Raw genomic sequence first — 16,077 nt, 5'->3', positions numbered from 1 at the left:
TGGATGGATAAGGAGTAATTCAGCCCAAAGGTAATACGCTTGCTCAATTCTTAGGAAAAACAAGATTAAAGGTCTAAGAGTTTTTTTTTCAATCTTATTCTAAAAGTATGTTCATTATGTTTGCTTTAAGAGTTTTCATAGTTTTCATAGTTAGCATTGTTATTATGGGTCAAAGGATCTTTCCCCTCTTGGGGATAAAACAGCTGTGTACCCTATTCTGTAAATCTTTTCCAACTTTGAATAAATGGAAACACATAAAAAACATTTATAATACTGCATCTGACTGCAACTTAATGGAATAGTAAGACAGTTGAAAAGATTGACATCATCCATGTGCCTTTAAGGTAAACATAAAGTAATTAGCTTGTTAGCCTATGTTTCCATTCGGACTGTAAAAAGAAGGAAAAAAAATAGACCAAAATAGTCCAAGACTAACACAATCTGCCAAGGTCAAGCACACAACATCCCTGAAATCACAGTTTTTTATACTACATTTTATTTACAGAACTTCAACATGATATAACATTTTAATTAGTAAACTTTAAAGTTGCAGGAAAGCAGGGTTTTTTTTCCACTTGCCGACAGAGTAAGCTAACTTTTCCCACTGCTTCCAGTGTTTGCACTATGCTAAGCTAATGCTGATGATGGCTTTATGTTCACCGTTTAAGTTCAAGAAAGGTTTTTAAAATGATCAACTATCACCCTTTGACTAGCTCCCTCTTTTTTTCTTCTGTCTTTTTTGCACTTTAAGGGACATAGTCTTCTCTCTGTCAAATGTTTGTATGCATTACGTTGTGTGCTAAACAATTCACTCTTTATTGCTAACTGCTAACCTTAGTACTCTTAGTGTGTTGACATCATAGACTGTATATTATTATTTACAGTCTATGGTTGAAATACACAAGAACTTATTGAAAAAGGCAAAGTATATCATACTTTTATTCTTGCCCTGAGTAAGATTTATGTGTATTAAAGCATTGCGTAGACATTTAGACAGGTTGTTCATCTTTTTTTGGCAGTATATCCTGTCAGGCTGAACATAAGACATATTTTAGACACACTGAAAAATGTAACAAAAAAAACCCATCACAAATATAAACACATAGAGTTACTGTTTGCTTTTTTATCAACAAAACAACTGTTGAGGCCTGAAATTCCAAAACGAAATGAGTACACCAGTGTTAGAACATTTTAGTTTTTTCTTTGTGTTTCAAGCAGTCCAGCTCTTCCCCATGTCTACCAGCTCCATGCCTTCACAGTAAGACCGAGGCCTCGACACCCTCACCTGGAACAACACATAATCACACAATGAAGCAGGGAAACTCATTCTGAACACGTACAAACCAACACACACTCACTCACCATGGGTGTCCTGTTAGAAGCCAGCTGCTGCAGAAGTGGGAAAGGAGTCCACTGAATGGGTTCGACAGGCCAGCTACACACAGAGAGGTCACTGGCCTTACCTGAATCCAACACACCATCTCCCATGCTCACCTCGCTTCCCCTCCACCCGTACTGTGAGCTAAAATGAATGCGTAGACAAGAGATTATTCACACGGATGATTCATGCATCTTTTCTTTTTTAGTCAAGAGAAAGTCAGGAGAACTTTAAGGAATTAAAGAATCCAACAAAGTAAGGTGAGAAATATACAGCACATTATATTCATTAAATCTGGAAGTTGAATTATTTAGTCTCTTCTTCAGTACTTTCATAATTAAGTGATTTTCTTTTACGAAACATCCCTTCAATTAGTCTTTTATCTCTTTACTTGCTTGCTACCATCCCCTTCATTTAATACAAATTCAAATGTTAAAGAATGTAAGGAATATGAGAAGGAAAGGAAAAAAACTGGCATGATTTTTTTTTGTTTTTTAAACATTTTTTAAGATTTATTTTTGTGCTTTCCATGCCTCTATCTAGAGACAGGACAGTGGACAGAGCCGGAAAAAAGGGGAGGGAGAGAGTGGGGAATGACATGCGGGAAAGGAGCCACAGGTCAGATTTGAACCCGGGTTGCCTGCTTGGAGGACTACAGCCTCCATACATTGGGCACGCGCACCAACCACTAGGCTACCGCCGTCCCAAAAAATTGGCATCACTATTAAAGAGGCTAAGTTTCACTGTAGAAAATCTGTCATGAGATGCATCACAGGGAACAGACAAACACCTGATTAAACTCTTGAAGGAAACAGGAATTCAGTGAATTAATTTAGTCTGTTCTGTATAGAAGCTTTATTTTTTAAGGCACATTAAGGTAAAATGATGTAGGTTCAAACAGGAAATTATAAAACAGTTATCAGTTGTTTCTTTCTGAGTGATGTAAAATATAACGTAGTATATGGGTCTAAGCCTTGAATATAGAATTAACTATAGCTACTGCTGCTCCTTTAAAGGTGTTAAAAAAATGCAATAATAGTTTAATTAGAAGAGAGCTGCTATGAACTTCAGTCAACACTCTGTACCTTGTACCTTATAACCAGGCAAGTGAGCTGTACACTGAAGGGTCAATTAGAGGTTTCTTTAAATCCAGCTTGTTTAGATAGAAGTATTTCTCCTTTCACCACAGTTAGGTCCTTATCCATCACTGCCAGGGCAATTGCTCTATTGGGCTTTTAAACAGATGCCACTAACAATACATGGTAAGCATTAAGCTTTCTTGTTTTTATCTAGAGATTTATTTTCTTAATTATTAATTAAATCTGATATTTTTTCATGTTTGGTAAGCACATCAACTACACATGTGTAATATGTGCTGTGTGTTTGTGTATACCTGTGAGGATAGATTGTGTTGATTCGTGTGCCGTGGCTGGGGCAGGTGGACGCCAGGGACAGTGTGTCGTCGTGGTAACAGCAGGGGCGGTCGAGTGCCCGCAGGTGCAGTAACTCATCGGAGCGCGTGAAAGCAGGATTATCCAGCGAGTCTGCTGATCCTGCCATTGAACGTAACCAGAACCGCCCTGACAGCTCGTCGAAATGGTTGAACCTGCGATAGCTGCACACAATAAATCACAACATGAGGCTAAACATTCAAAGAACACTGTATTTATAAATGAGGCTACAATTTCAACATCTCTCTGGAGGAACATTTGCAAAAAGCAAAGAGGTTGTAGAGGTTACTCTTTATAATGAATTGCCATCTTCTAAAGACACGTTAGAAGACAACAGCAGAGCCATTTACATGAGTTTGTTGAAGAAAGTAAAGCTATGACCTTACAGAACGTCTACCTCTGCACAGACAGCTCACTCTACACTGTGACACTCCGGATTTAGGACTCAACTTCAGATTTGTTACTTCCTGACTGAACTTTCTCTGTCTGCGTCTCTTGCAATATAAGAGGTTAATCTCTGCGAATGGATAAAGCTACATTGTCTCAGTTAGGATGGATAAACTCCTTTGTCTTGCAGTCCAACGCTATGACTCTACGTTTAAATATCACCAATAACCAACCCTAACCCTAACCCTAACCCTAACCCTAACCCAAAACAACCAGCTCCCAGACATATAATTTAGATCAGGCTCAGGTTAGTTAATACTGAGGTTCCTCTTGCAAGCATTCAGTCAGTGGATTGTTGGGTCAGCTTTGAAAATGTTGCAGAAAAAATCTGAGGGCAACAGAATTTTGAAGTGAGTAAGATCTGACTTCCAAAAACACCAACATTACATCCTTTAACGGACTACATGTGATGACAGTGAACATGTCACAATACGTATGACAGCAAGGGCTTCCTGCATTGCAGGTCTGAAAGAGGACATTTCGATCTAGAGAACACTGATAAAGGCTTTTTGTTGAAATGTGTCTGTTGCTGGTCTGTATGCTGCTACTCTACCCAGATCAAAAGACGTTAAAGGACATTGAGTGTACTGACTTTTTTACTTTCTTTTTGTAAAAAAAAAAAAAAAAAAAGTATTTTTGTGGCCGTGCACCTGAAGAGTTTTTACTGTTTTTTGTGTGCTGCTTTCTCTACTGTTTGGACTTTTGGATTCAGCCCGACTGTCTAAACACTTGCTGAGAGTCTGCAGCACAGAATTCATTTATTTCACTGTTCAGAAGCTGAGCAGTGACACCTTGTGGGCATTAATGTAATTACAACCACTTCATCTGCAGTCACACCCCTCTGTGACATTTTCCCTTCCTTGATTTCAACACGATTGCCAAACGTGTCTTTTGTGCTATGCCATGCAAGTCACATTTGTCAATAGTTGTTTGGAGACAAGTGAAGTTAAATGCATTTAATGTTTACCATTTATTTTATACTTTATAATATGTGAAAGATTTTGTAAACATTGCTGTACAGGATTGCTGCCAACAAAGTTTCATTGTGTTCTTTTATACAATGACAATAAAGAGTCTATCTATCTATCTTATGTGTTGGTGCATGCTAACATTAACAGTGGTATTTGTAAAAGCCAAAGGTAGACCCAGAAGCCAAGTGAGAGGTTAACCACACGATGTTACACACATTGTGGCTTGGTATCGCAACCTGAACCCTGTAAGGTATCAACCTATGTTTCAAAACTGCTTTTTGAACCAAGATTAAAAAAAAAAAAAAAAAACGACATTAGTATGTTTTTCCTCATAGCCAGTATCTAGAATATTTGTGATTTGATGCAACCCTTGATTGGTCCACCAAAGCAACAGCTACAACCTGTAATGTTATGGCTTGAGCCCCATGTTTTTAATCTATCTGTAACATCAAACCCTTATTAAGCACTATGAAACATGTCTGTAACTGTGTGCAGTGTCAGTAAAAATATGTAGATTTAACTGCAGAACTCTTGCATGTAAAGTGAGAATAGGCATTATACGTATACATCTTTTTTTAAATTTGGGTTTTATGTTTGAGCCGTAATTTTATATTTGCGTCAGTGAGTCAGTATAATGGGAATTCTCCCACCTTGTCCTCCTCATAATCATGACATAAATAACATTGTCTTTCATATTACATTGTACGGTGTGCCTTGTGACAGACACTATGTGTTCATTTGTACTGTACACGGTGATGAATACGTATAAATGAGCTCAATAATTTGTTGTTGCCTTGTCATATCAGCAAACAACGTGTAACTAGGTGAAGATAATGCACTGTATTTATTCTGACATGTCCTCTGCTCTTGGCCTCCTCCTTTTCGCCATCTCATGCTGGAGAGAGCGGAGGTCCGTTTGCAAACACCTGGATTAAACTATCAGAAAGACAACTGTTGACTTGGTGTTCTACTTAACACAAATTTCAAGAACATCAGTGTGTACCTGCTCCGTGTCTGATCCACTTTGGCCTGGATCAGCGCTGCTTTGTAGCGTCGCACTGCAACAAAAGCCAAAATGCCAATCACTGTCACCATGATGAGTAAGATGGCGAGACATGCGCCCACGAGCCGCACCCGAGTCATCCTCACGTCACACCTCTGACCCATGTACCAGAAATCCTCTCCAACAAGGCAGCTAATGCAGACAAAAGAATGACCTTCCATGGAGAAAAGCTTCTTGCATACTGTAGATCATGAGATATAAATTTGAAGAAGAGCATGTTCTAACCGGCAAATGGGAAGTTGGCTTGGATGGTGTGTACAGATGCCGTGGTGGTGGCAGTGGTCAAAGTGGCAGAAGGAAGAGCAGCTGTAGTTTGAAGAGCCAGGCTGGGACACACACTTAAACCCTGATGGGCACGTCAGTAACCAGTCACACACATCAGCCTGCACACCTGGACAAAGGATGCATTTAAGGATTAGACTAATGATTTTTGTATTTCAGTTTGATTTATCTCAACAAACCACATTTTTTTTCTTGTCTTGTACTGTCAAACATCCTGTCTACTTTTGTCTGTGCATTGTACATTTCTGTACTCTAGGACCCCATCGAAATCGAGATGACAGATCTCAAGGGGTTATTCCTAATAAAGAATTTCAAACATCACCAGACCAAACTCTTAATTACAGTAGTAAATCTCAGTACTTCCTGACTTTCCTACCCCGTCTGTGGCATTCATTCATGAGCCATTCCCATTGCAGTGTTAAAACGTTCACAAACTAGTTCAGTTGGAAAGTAGGAAAAGCACCACAGTTTGGATAAAATAAATAGTGCATCTGTTGTGGATTATTTTCCGCCTTGGACGAATACACAACCGTGTACTTGTAAGTATATTCACATCAGCAAAACAGTGTGTGGAACAGACTTTAAATAAACACATGTATGATCATCAATGGAGCTCTGATGCACAGAATAACAAGCAGATTTAGGCTGTGGTTACAGATACCAATATCTGTACATTTAAGCAGGACACATTTTTATGTATGTAAATATTTTCCTGAGTGGAACTTTTGGTTTGTGTGGGTTGTGACGCTCCCAGCAGACAAAACTGTACAGCTTTCTTAACTTGTGTTCTGCATATTGGTAAGTAGCAGTTTTTTATTTTCAAACCAAAAATGCAATCCTGCTTTTTTTTTTTACAGTTAGATGTTTCACTTATTGTGAATCTTTACCGCGGAAATTTTAAAAATTGGCTGTTTTGGATAAATACCCTGCAGCAGCAGTTTAAGACATTAAAAAACAACTCAATAGAAATAGTCATCTTTATGCTGAGGGGCTTGTTGGTTTTTGTAGCTGTAAAAACACATCCATATTATTTTAAGTCTGTTTCATAACAAGCTGAAAACTACTCACAGGAGCTCTAATGTTGTATTGTGACCATTTTACATTCATATTTTAGCCAAATTTAAGCTATACTGTGCAGTTTGATACTCTTCCAAAGGCATTCAAGGTCTCTAAGGTTCTGAAGATGTGATTAAATTGTCAACCTAATTGTCCACAAAGACACAATTTTCACTAAATTATTTTTTTAACAACATAAAATGCAGCCACAATACTTTGCCATTCTTGTTTTGTGTAGATTCAAACTAAAAAACATAACAAAACAAAAGCTAGACAAGTAGGACCCCTATGCTATAAAAACAAGTTTAATTACAAAGTAAGTGAGGCATGTAAATCAGATTTCTCGTGACTGGATTGTAAGCTAAACTGAGTCAATCTATCTCTATCAAGTAAGGAGTAACAACGCAATTCCCTCTGAGGCAAATATAGCTGCTGAGGCTGACCAATAACCCGTTAGTTTAAGTCTATTTTGTGCCTTTATTCTAGTCAGTAAGGCAGAGAGATGACAGGAAATGTGGGGAGAGATCTGGAGGGTGACTTGTAACATAAGCTTCCCAAACAGAATTGTTTTGAACCTTTAAGTTTGATTCTTCAGTCAGTTCTCTGTAAGTTGGCATACAATCACAGGTTTGGTGTTTGGAATTTCTTTGCATGATATTTCCTTGAAGGAAAAGTGCTTTAGGAATAAGGTCTGAATGATAGATTGACTGAGGTTTACCTCCCAGTGTGATGTTGTTGATCTTGGAGGATCTGAATTTCCTTCCTTCACGAACAGCCTGAGCGAGTCCAGTTCTTTCTAACAGCGACATGGGTCCTGTCACACCAAGCCACTGCAGAGCCCCGCTGGTTTTAAACTGGACCAGACTCTGCACTGCATGGCCACTGCAACAACAGGAGAGCGGCACATTCAGCTTATGTACGCATCGTTAGATGACCTTACGTTTCTTGTACTTTTGGTACCATCATTTTTCAGTTGCAGATCTAGACAACCAAATTTCTGAAAAATAGCAACCCGGCAATCTTTGAAAGTTAAGCACCCTTTCATTTGCTGTTCTGAATGTACCTCCAAAAATAACAAATCCTCTTCTTACTATTTAGGAAGTTACATATTTTCCTGTTCAATTTTACAATACAATATGAAAAAAAGGTGCCATCATTTAAATTGCTGTTGATTTTTATAACCAATATTTTATATCTTTACTCATAACACATTTGGTGGTCATGCTTGCTGCGTTTTAAAACACGAAGTGCTGCTTTGAGTAAGGACATGTATAACTTCCTGTGAGATGGATTAGAAAAAACTGTTGCAATTTGAGAAACTGGTTAAGGAATCTGGGTATACCTCCAGAACGCTGAAAGGTTTCTAAAACAACATGTTTTTTTTTCAAGCTTGCCAGTTTATTTAGTTCCAGGAAAAAATTAAGAGACCACTCTAACTGTTCCTTAAATCAGCATCTCTACATGCATGGAAGCCATTATCTGCCTGTGTCTGTTGCATTTGAACACAGACACACCTCATTGTACTTAATGAGGTAGGCCTACTGATTTGGTGATCACTGGACAAGATAGGGGACTTCTCTCTGTGCTCGTCTTGTTAGATCTTAGTGCTGCTTTTGACACTATTCACCATCAAATCCTATTACACAGACTAGAACAATTACTTGGAATTACAGGGACTGCTTTAAGTTGGTTTGAATCCTATTTATCAGATCGATCTCAGTTTGTACATGTTAATGATAAGTCCTCTATGCACACCAAAGTTAGCCATGGAGTGCCACAAGGTTCAGTGCTTGGACCGATTCTCTTTACATTATATATGTTTCCTCTGGGTAATATTATGAGGTAACACCCCATACATTTTCATTGTTATGCAGATGATACTCATCTTTACGTATCAATGAAGCCCGATGGCACCAGTCAGTTATGTAAACTAGAAACGTGCCTTAAGGACGTTAGGACCTGGATGACCAGAAATGTTTTGCTACTTAACTCAGACAAGACTGAAGTTATTGTGCTAGGCCCTAAAAACCTCAGAGAGACTTTTTCTAATGATATGACTGTCCTTAATGACATCAGCCTGGCATCTAGCACCACTGTTAGGAATCTACTAATTCTATTTGATCAAGATATGTCCTTTAACTCTCACATCAAGCAAATTTCAAGGACAGCCTATTTTCACCTTCGTAATATATCTAAGATCAGGCATAGCCTGTCGCAAAATGAGGCAGAAAAACTAGTTCATGCATTTGTTACCTCCAGGTTGGATTATTGTAATTCTCTTTTGTCAGGGTGCTCTGGTAAGTCTCTAAAGACTCTTCAACTAGTCCAGAACCCTACAGCTCGTGTACTGACTAGAACTAGGAAAAGGGACCACATCACTCCTGTCCTGGTTTCTCTGCACTGGCTCCCTATACAGTCTAGAATAGAATTCAAGATCCTTCTTCTCGCTTACAAAGCTCTAAATGGCCAGGCACCATCTTATCTTAAGGAGCTACTAGTGCCGTACTACCCTTCGAGAACATTACGGTCCCAGAATGCAGGCCTACTAGTGGTACCTACAGTGTCTAAATGTACTATGGGAGGTAAAGCCTTCAGTTATCAGGCTCCTCTCCTTGGGAATCATCTTCCAGCCGGGGTCCGGGAGGCAGACACACTCTGTATTTTTAAGAATAGACTTAAAACTTTCCTTTTTGATAAATCTTATAGTTAGGGCTGGTGTAGACCAGCTCCTAGTTATGCTGCTATAGGCTTAGACTACCGGGGGAAATGGCACTTTGAGCTCTCTCACTGTGCATATACAGTACATCATATTACTGCATGTATCTATCTGTAAATCTCAGTCACTAACCACCTATTTTCCTGGGAGCTCTTGAGCTCTCTTAGGCTCCTCGAGATCGTTGGTTGACGGCCTGCCAGAACAACCCCCCTCACGGGATCGTTGATGGACGGCTTTCCCTATCCCTCTTCCTGCATTTTATCCCATCTCTCCCCCTATCCCTTTCCAAGCCCGGTGCAGTCTAGGCCTGTGAAGGTTGTATCGTCATGAGCCGGGGATCCGGCCGAAGATTTCTGCCTTTTAATAAGGCAGTTTTTTCTTCCACTGTAACTGTTGCTGCTTTGCTAAAGTGCTCATGATGGATAGGCCGGATCTTTGTAATATAGCAATAAGTATGGTCTTTTTACCTGCTCTTTTGTAATGTTAAAAGACAAAGAGTAAAGTCTTTTACCTGCTTTTTGTGTGTCTCTAGATAACACTTATGAGTTGACGCTATACAAATAAAAATTGATTGATTGACTGATTGACTATGACTCTAAGCCCCAGTAACTTCTATTGATTCAACATGGCCTCACCTGCTCCAGACATCCAGCAGCCTGTTGAACCCTGGGGCTCTGTGTAGGTATGGCTCTATCTGAGAGAAGGAGGAGGAAAGGTTGGCAAAAATAGAATCATAAGTTATTGCAACTAAAGCATGTTCATTAGATTGTTTCTGCAAGCATTTTCTTTTCCATTATTTCTCACCGAGGCAGCTGTGTCATCCACCAAGCCAGGATTTAAAGTTGATCTGGGATCTTCTACAATGATCTGAAGCAGCAGCTCAATAGACTCCACTGGACAAAACAAGCAAATAATGTCACAACAATGGGCCTATAGAACCCAAACTTGTATGTAATCACACTCAAAAATACACAAATAATACCTCCGATGGCTGCAGGCTGGTCTGGCACGATGTAAAACTTGGGTGTATGACTAGTGGTGGAGCTCAGGGTTGGTTTGGATTTGAAAACAGAAGGTGTAAATGATGCAGGTTTCTCCATGGTGGGATGTAGGGCTGTGTAAGGGGCAGGTTGCCGTTGAGATCCTGCCGTGGGAGTCTGTGTGGTTGTGCTGCTGGGAAATCCCTGCCAAATCTCATCCAGTTTCTCTACCTCTACCTCTCTGTCTTCATGGTTATCAGCTGGTTTTATGGTTGTGGGTGAGAGCAGATGATTGTAGGTGGTAATTAGATTGTTTTGGGACTGTTTATGAGTAGCCTGGGCATCGGTGGAAGAGGGCAAAGGCAGGTAGGATTTTGTAAGAGGTGTGTGTGAAGATGTAGATTTGATTGTTGATAATTTTAAGTCTGTAGGTATTGGGTTTTGGTCGAACAGGGGTGTGTGTGCTGCGGATTGAGTGGTAGTGGAAGGCAAAGGCAAGGTTGTGTCAATAGAAGATGAAAAACCAGGCAATGCAGAGTATGTTTGGATTGTTTTTGAATTAGTAGACAAGTGTATCGATTGACTTGTTGACAAAAGAGGAGCAGAAGTCTGTGAATTTTCGGAAGAGATGTCATGTAAGACAATTAAAGTGGGATGCAGTGTATAAGTTTCAGTGTTTACGTTGGAAGACGAGCTCTGGTCAACATCTACAAACGTCTGTGCTGCTCTCGGTGTCGGAGGAGAATCTGTGAAACCGAAAGTCCCGTCATCGACTTCGGTAACATCAGGTGAGGAGGAGAAAGCTTTAAAGTTGCTTTGTGTATTTTCCGTTGCTGCTTGAGTGTCATCTTGGCTTGTCTGTGCAAATGGGGAGTTTGTGTAAGGAGTTTGTGTGAAGGGAGAGTTTGTGTCAGGAGTTTGTGTGACATGGGAGTTTGTTTGATTCTGTGTGGAAGAAGTGTACGTTTGAAGAATCTCTATGTTATCAAGCCTAACAGAGGACTCAAATGCATCAGTTTGACTCGTAATATCTGAAGAAGCAGATACCAACGAGCCATTTCCACTCCTGTTTGGATGAAATGAAGCAGCCTCCAAAGTACTAACAGTCTTGTTGATGCCTGTAATTGGGGTTGTGGATGAGTCAGCCATGTGGGGACCCTGTGAGCCTGATGATAATGATGATGCAGTGGGTTCTGCATCAGTGTTTGCACTGGTTGAGTATTCCTCTGGAGGTTCGGTGGGGGATTTTAAAGGGTCAGATGTGACGGCATTAGTCTGATCAGAGTAAATTCCGCCTGTGCTGCGATGGCTCCTCCAGGAAGTGGGTTTTTTCTCTCCTGGTTCCCCTGAAACAGCATCTTGACGTGGAGGAGATGTGGTGAATTGTGGGCTGATGAAGCTGGAAACAGATGGTGCAGTTTCTGTAAATTGATGTATATCTGAAAGCAAGATAGCGAACTTACTTCCTTTATTATTGGTCAGTGTTGTTTGTGTTTCACGGAGCTTCTTTCTAGAGTTTGTTTCAGTTTTTTCTGTATTTAAAGTGTGGAAAAGTGAGACTGTTGAATGAAAATAGGGGTGTGTCCTCTCTCTGGCAGACGTGGGACCATCAGCGAGGTGAGCAGTTCCAGATTTATCCGCTCCATTGTTTGGTTCTTCCTCAGGAAGAGGGAGAGTTTCCCTATCGGCACTCCCAGCCCCAGCGAGTCCCTGCACGGGCGAGGTGGGGTGCAGCAGTCCCTGCTCCTGAGAGGAGGAATATGGCCCAAAACTCGACTCCAGACCTTCGGTTCCTCTACCAAACTCTTGACGAATGGGAGCAGTCCTTGTAAAGCTTGTTCCTGTCTGAGACCGACGTAAGAGGTCATGGTTTGAATGTGGGTTGGTGTGGTCCTCAAAGGAATGTGTGTCATCTTCCTGGACTAGATGACCAGGAACAAACACAAAAAAAGAGACATATGGGCGAGATAGATAGAGCGTGGATCAAAACAGCACAACTTCTCTCTGACTCTACAATAGGGCATGATAAGAAGGTTGCTACAGATTTAGAGCTCATAACAACATGCTGTAAACATAATACTACCATAGTTTGTTTCCATAATTACTTACATACTATACAGCCAATGTAGCCATAACTGTAAACAAAATATACAGGATACTCAAAAAGACCTCTAAAACAAGCAAAATCCAATTTAGTGCAATTAGATCAAGCTCTCGTGATAAGCAACTAGGTCACACAGACTCAATAAAATCAACTGGATAACTTAGTTACCATTTCTCACCATAATAAGCCAGCTCAATTGCGTTTGAGGATTGTGTTGCTCCTGTCCAAGAGAGTGTTGCTTTGTTTTTATCACAGCCTGAGAGCAGGGCTGTCCCCTCGCCACCCTCCAGGACCAGATCTTCCTTGTTCCACACACAACGAATGGTTATGCTCGAGTTGCTTTCTAGCCATACTAACTTTAAGAGTACCGTCCGACCAAGAGGGATATTTAAAGTCCAAGTGCAATTTGAAACTGGTGTGTCTTCACTAGAGTGGTGGGTCAAGATATCTGATCCGTCAGTGTAATTAGTAAAATGTCCAGGTGAAGTGAGATTAATTTGACCTGCAGGCTTTTGGTCAAAGTGAACATCTTCACCGCAGAGGTGCTGTGACAGGGCCAATGTTTTAACTGAAGAGAGAACAAAGAAAAAGATGCAGGTGAAAGAGGGAATCACTCTGGTTAAAATCTTGTGACCGCTGTGTGCTGTTGTAGTGGAAACAAAATCAATTACTGGTAATACTTTGGACAAAGTAAGCAGTTAGCTCAACCAAAGTTTCATTTTCCATTCTCAGATAACACAATTTTAAGGATTTTTTTTAGGTAAAAATTATGATGGCCTATTTAAAAAATTCAAACTGTATCACACATTTATGGTCCATATAAAATACAGGACAGTACGTATATTAAATAGATACAAAAGCACACAATTATTCATGATTTGAAATGAAAGTATGTAGACTATTCATTTCTTTCCTACAAAGACGAAAAGGCTGGAGGCATTCAGGTAACCCCCCAAATCTGTTACAAACAAAACTACCTTTAGACTAAATATATTTTAGACTGACAACAAATAAGGCGAATTATGACTTCATTTAAAAAGTTGCAGTTATCGAGAAAGCAGTTTCAGCAATGTGCTAAAAAGTTGAGTGACAATGAAATCGGTAAACTATAAGACTTTTTTTGCCGGGTCAGTCAGATTTCCTTACCTGTTGTAGTAAGAACGAGCAGCAGACAGACGTGGAGCTGCATTTCCAATCATGAGACATTTCAGAGTTGGACATCCAATGAATCCCAGATCCATACAGACTTCTCAGATTTATCGTAGGCTACCTGTGCGTTATGTTGAGGACGAATATAGAAAGTGAATAACATGTTCTCTAGTGTTTTTTTTCTCCTCCTGCGGACAGTCTCAACAACACGGAGCGGCGTCACAAACTTTCCTTGTCCATCATTTCCTCCGAACGGAAACAGACGAGCTGTCGGGAGCTCGACCCCGCACAGTCACCTAAATGAAACACACGTGTGTGTCCTGTAGACTAATACAGGATGGACGGACTGACAACGGGGCACAGGGCTTACTCCACCTTCAGGCTGTTCGTGCAGGCGTTTAAAACGTCAGACATTTTCAAAGATGAGAGGAAGGAATCCAGTGAGTACGCGGCAGGAGCTGGTTTTTTACAGCGTGCATTATACACAGGAAACTTTTAACCACAGGAGGTATGAAGACATGACAGAGCAGGGGCAGTTCATTAGCGTTAAACCCCACTGTGTTTGACGGACGGTATGCCTACCATCATACGCCAGTATTATAATTAAAAGAGCAATCTTTCCCACTTTTCAGCCTGGCAGTAGCTTGTGAAGACTCTTTTGATCAATGTAGTGCACCCCCTTTATTTATCCTTCATATCTTTATATCTCCAGTAATCATATCTACTGTATCTATTAACTTTAAAGTATCACATAGATCACTGGTGTACTCAGGGAGGGAATAGGGGAAAAAGCATTTTGGGGGAAAAATGTCACTAAAGTGTCCTCTTGGATTTTCCTGAGGTGTCCTCGAGGGTAACCTGTTAGTGAACGAAGTGCCCTCGAGCGTGCGACTTTCTGTGCGCTGGGGCCCCACCACAAAGAGCAGGTGCCCTTTTCCATATTTTTGCCCCTGTCCCCTCAAACATCCTGAGACCGCCAGTGATACATGTGATATATTTACGGAACCAGACTCATGTTTAAAAGCCATCTGCTGCAACTGTGTTTATAAAATGTGCTACTTTTATCAGCAGAGAAAGCAGCCTGTTGCTGCACAGTCCAAATATTTCAACATACATCTACCTCTGACAAGGCAAATAGCCAATCATAGTTTGGGATTTGGGGATTACATCTGGGGTGGTCAATCAGCCATGCCACCCCTGACGATCACTCTGGACAGGCCCCTGCTTATTGGGACAGTGTTCTCTAAAACACCCTGACAGCTTTGATGTGTTTGACTAGACCACTGTTAATGATTAAACACTGTTGCTTCGTTACTAGTATAGGAGTTGTGGGGAAGCAACATTCTGAATATAAGTGTATTTGTTTGTTGCGCAATTCCTCTGTCTGTCTTGTGTGCAAATGTCTGCACACAAGACCTGGTTTGTTCGCTTAGTTTGTCCAAATAGCTTATTAATAAATTTGCCAAAGGCATAGTGAGAAGAACTGACGACACATATTCATTTTCAGGAAGCTGAAACATAGACCAAATAAATATTTGTGAATGGACTGGTGCTTACAAGTAGCTGGTAAAGGAGAGTGCGACCTTCTTATTTTTCCAAAACACAATGATCATCCAACTATGGTGCCGCTGTGTATGTAAACACCAGATCCTGTTACATCATCAACTGTGTTTGAAGTTGAAATCTTGGCCTAAAAACCTTCATCTTTATCTTAGGTATATAAAGTGTATACATCAGGTTAAAAAAAGGTGTGTATGTAGCACTCAGTGAGCAAGGTGCACATACAAGAACAGCTTAATTATTTACCTCATCTTTAAATGGGGCCATCTTCCATTTATGACTGATTTAACCTGTGGTATATATCTGTAACTATAGGAAACTATAGATGGCGTGGCCCTAATCCTCCGTCGTCGAAAGATTTGTAAATCTCAGATTTGTAAATCTCAGATTTGTAAATCTCAGATTTTTTATTCTACCCTGTAATCTTGAGAATTTTGAAAGTGTCTATTTTTTTTTTTACACACTTGTTTACATGCTGGTTAATGTGCTGCAGCTGAGTGGATATTTAGATTTTTGAAATAAGAATGCAGTTCATGTGCAGAGCTCACGTGTATGCAGTAAAATACAAATAAGCTTTATAAGTTGGACTTGTGCGATCTGTGCAGTACACACTGAAATGTATCGCAGTTTGTTGTGACAGGTATACTGTTATACCTTAAAATAAATGGACGCTCAAGTTGGACGCTCAAACATTTCATGTTTTTTGGTGGTTCAATCAATTATTCTTTTGCAGAAAGGATGGGAACATTTTAACTATCTGACTTAAAGGTGCATAAAATAAATTTTTACTTTAGTTTTAAGCTTTAAAAAAAGGAGAATAAAGCAAACAGGTGTCAAGATTCATGAACTGTTTGCTGCTTTGCACTCCCTTCAATATGTGATCGTGATTATGTTATAGCCTAGTAAATAATTTACAGCCC

General features: G+C 40.1%; 1 protein-coding gene across 1 annotated transcript; it reads right to left on the bottom strand.

The window, feature by feature from the left end:
- Window positions 1–476: 476 nt before the first annotated feature.
- On the bottom strand, window positions 477–14,220 carry si:ch211-14k19.8 (mucin-2). Its single transcript, XM_061055189.1, has 11 exons — window positions 13,595–14,220; window positions 12,627–13,016; window positions 10,347–12,266; window positions 10,169–10,257; window positions 10,000–10,058; window positions 7,367–7,530; window positions 5,536–5,701; window positions 5,251–5,442; window positions 2,772–2,993; window positions 1,363–1,522; window positions 477–1,285 (listed from the first exon to the last, which is right to left on the bottom strand). The coding sequence occupies exons 1-11, from the start codon at window positions 13,635–13,637 to the stop codon at window positions 1,211–1,213; spliced, it is 3,480 nt and encodes a 1,159-aa protein (XP_060911172.1). The 5' UTR covers window positions 13,638–14,220; the 3' UTR covers window positions 477–1,210.
- Window positions 14,221–16,077: the final 1,857 nt, after the last annotated feature.

The sequence above is a fragment of the Labrus mixtus genome, chromosome 2 (genome assembly GCF_963584025.1).
Source record: "Labrus mixtus chromosome 2, fLabMix1.1, whole genome shotgun sequence".
Lineage (NCBI taxonomy): Eukaryota > Metazoa > Chordata > Actinopteri > Labriformes > Labridae > Labrus > Labrus mixtus.
This window is presented reverse-complemented; position numbering and strand designations above follow the sequence as displayed.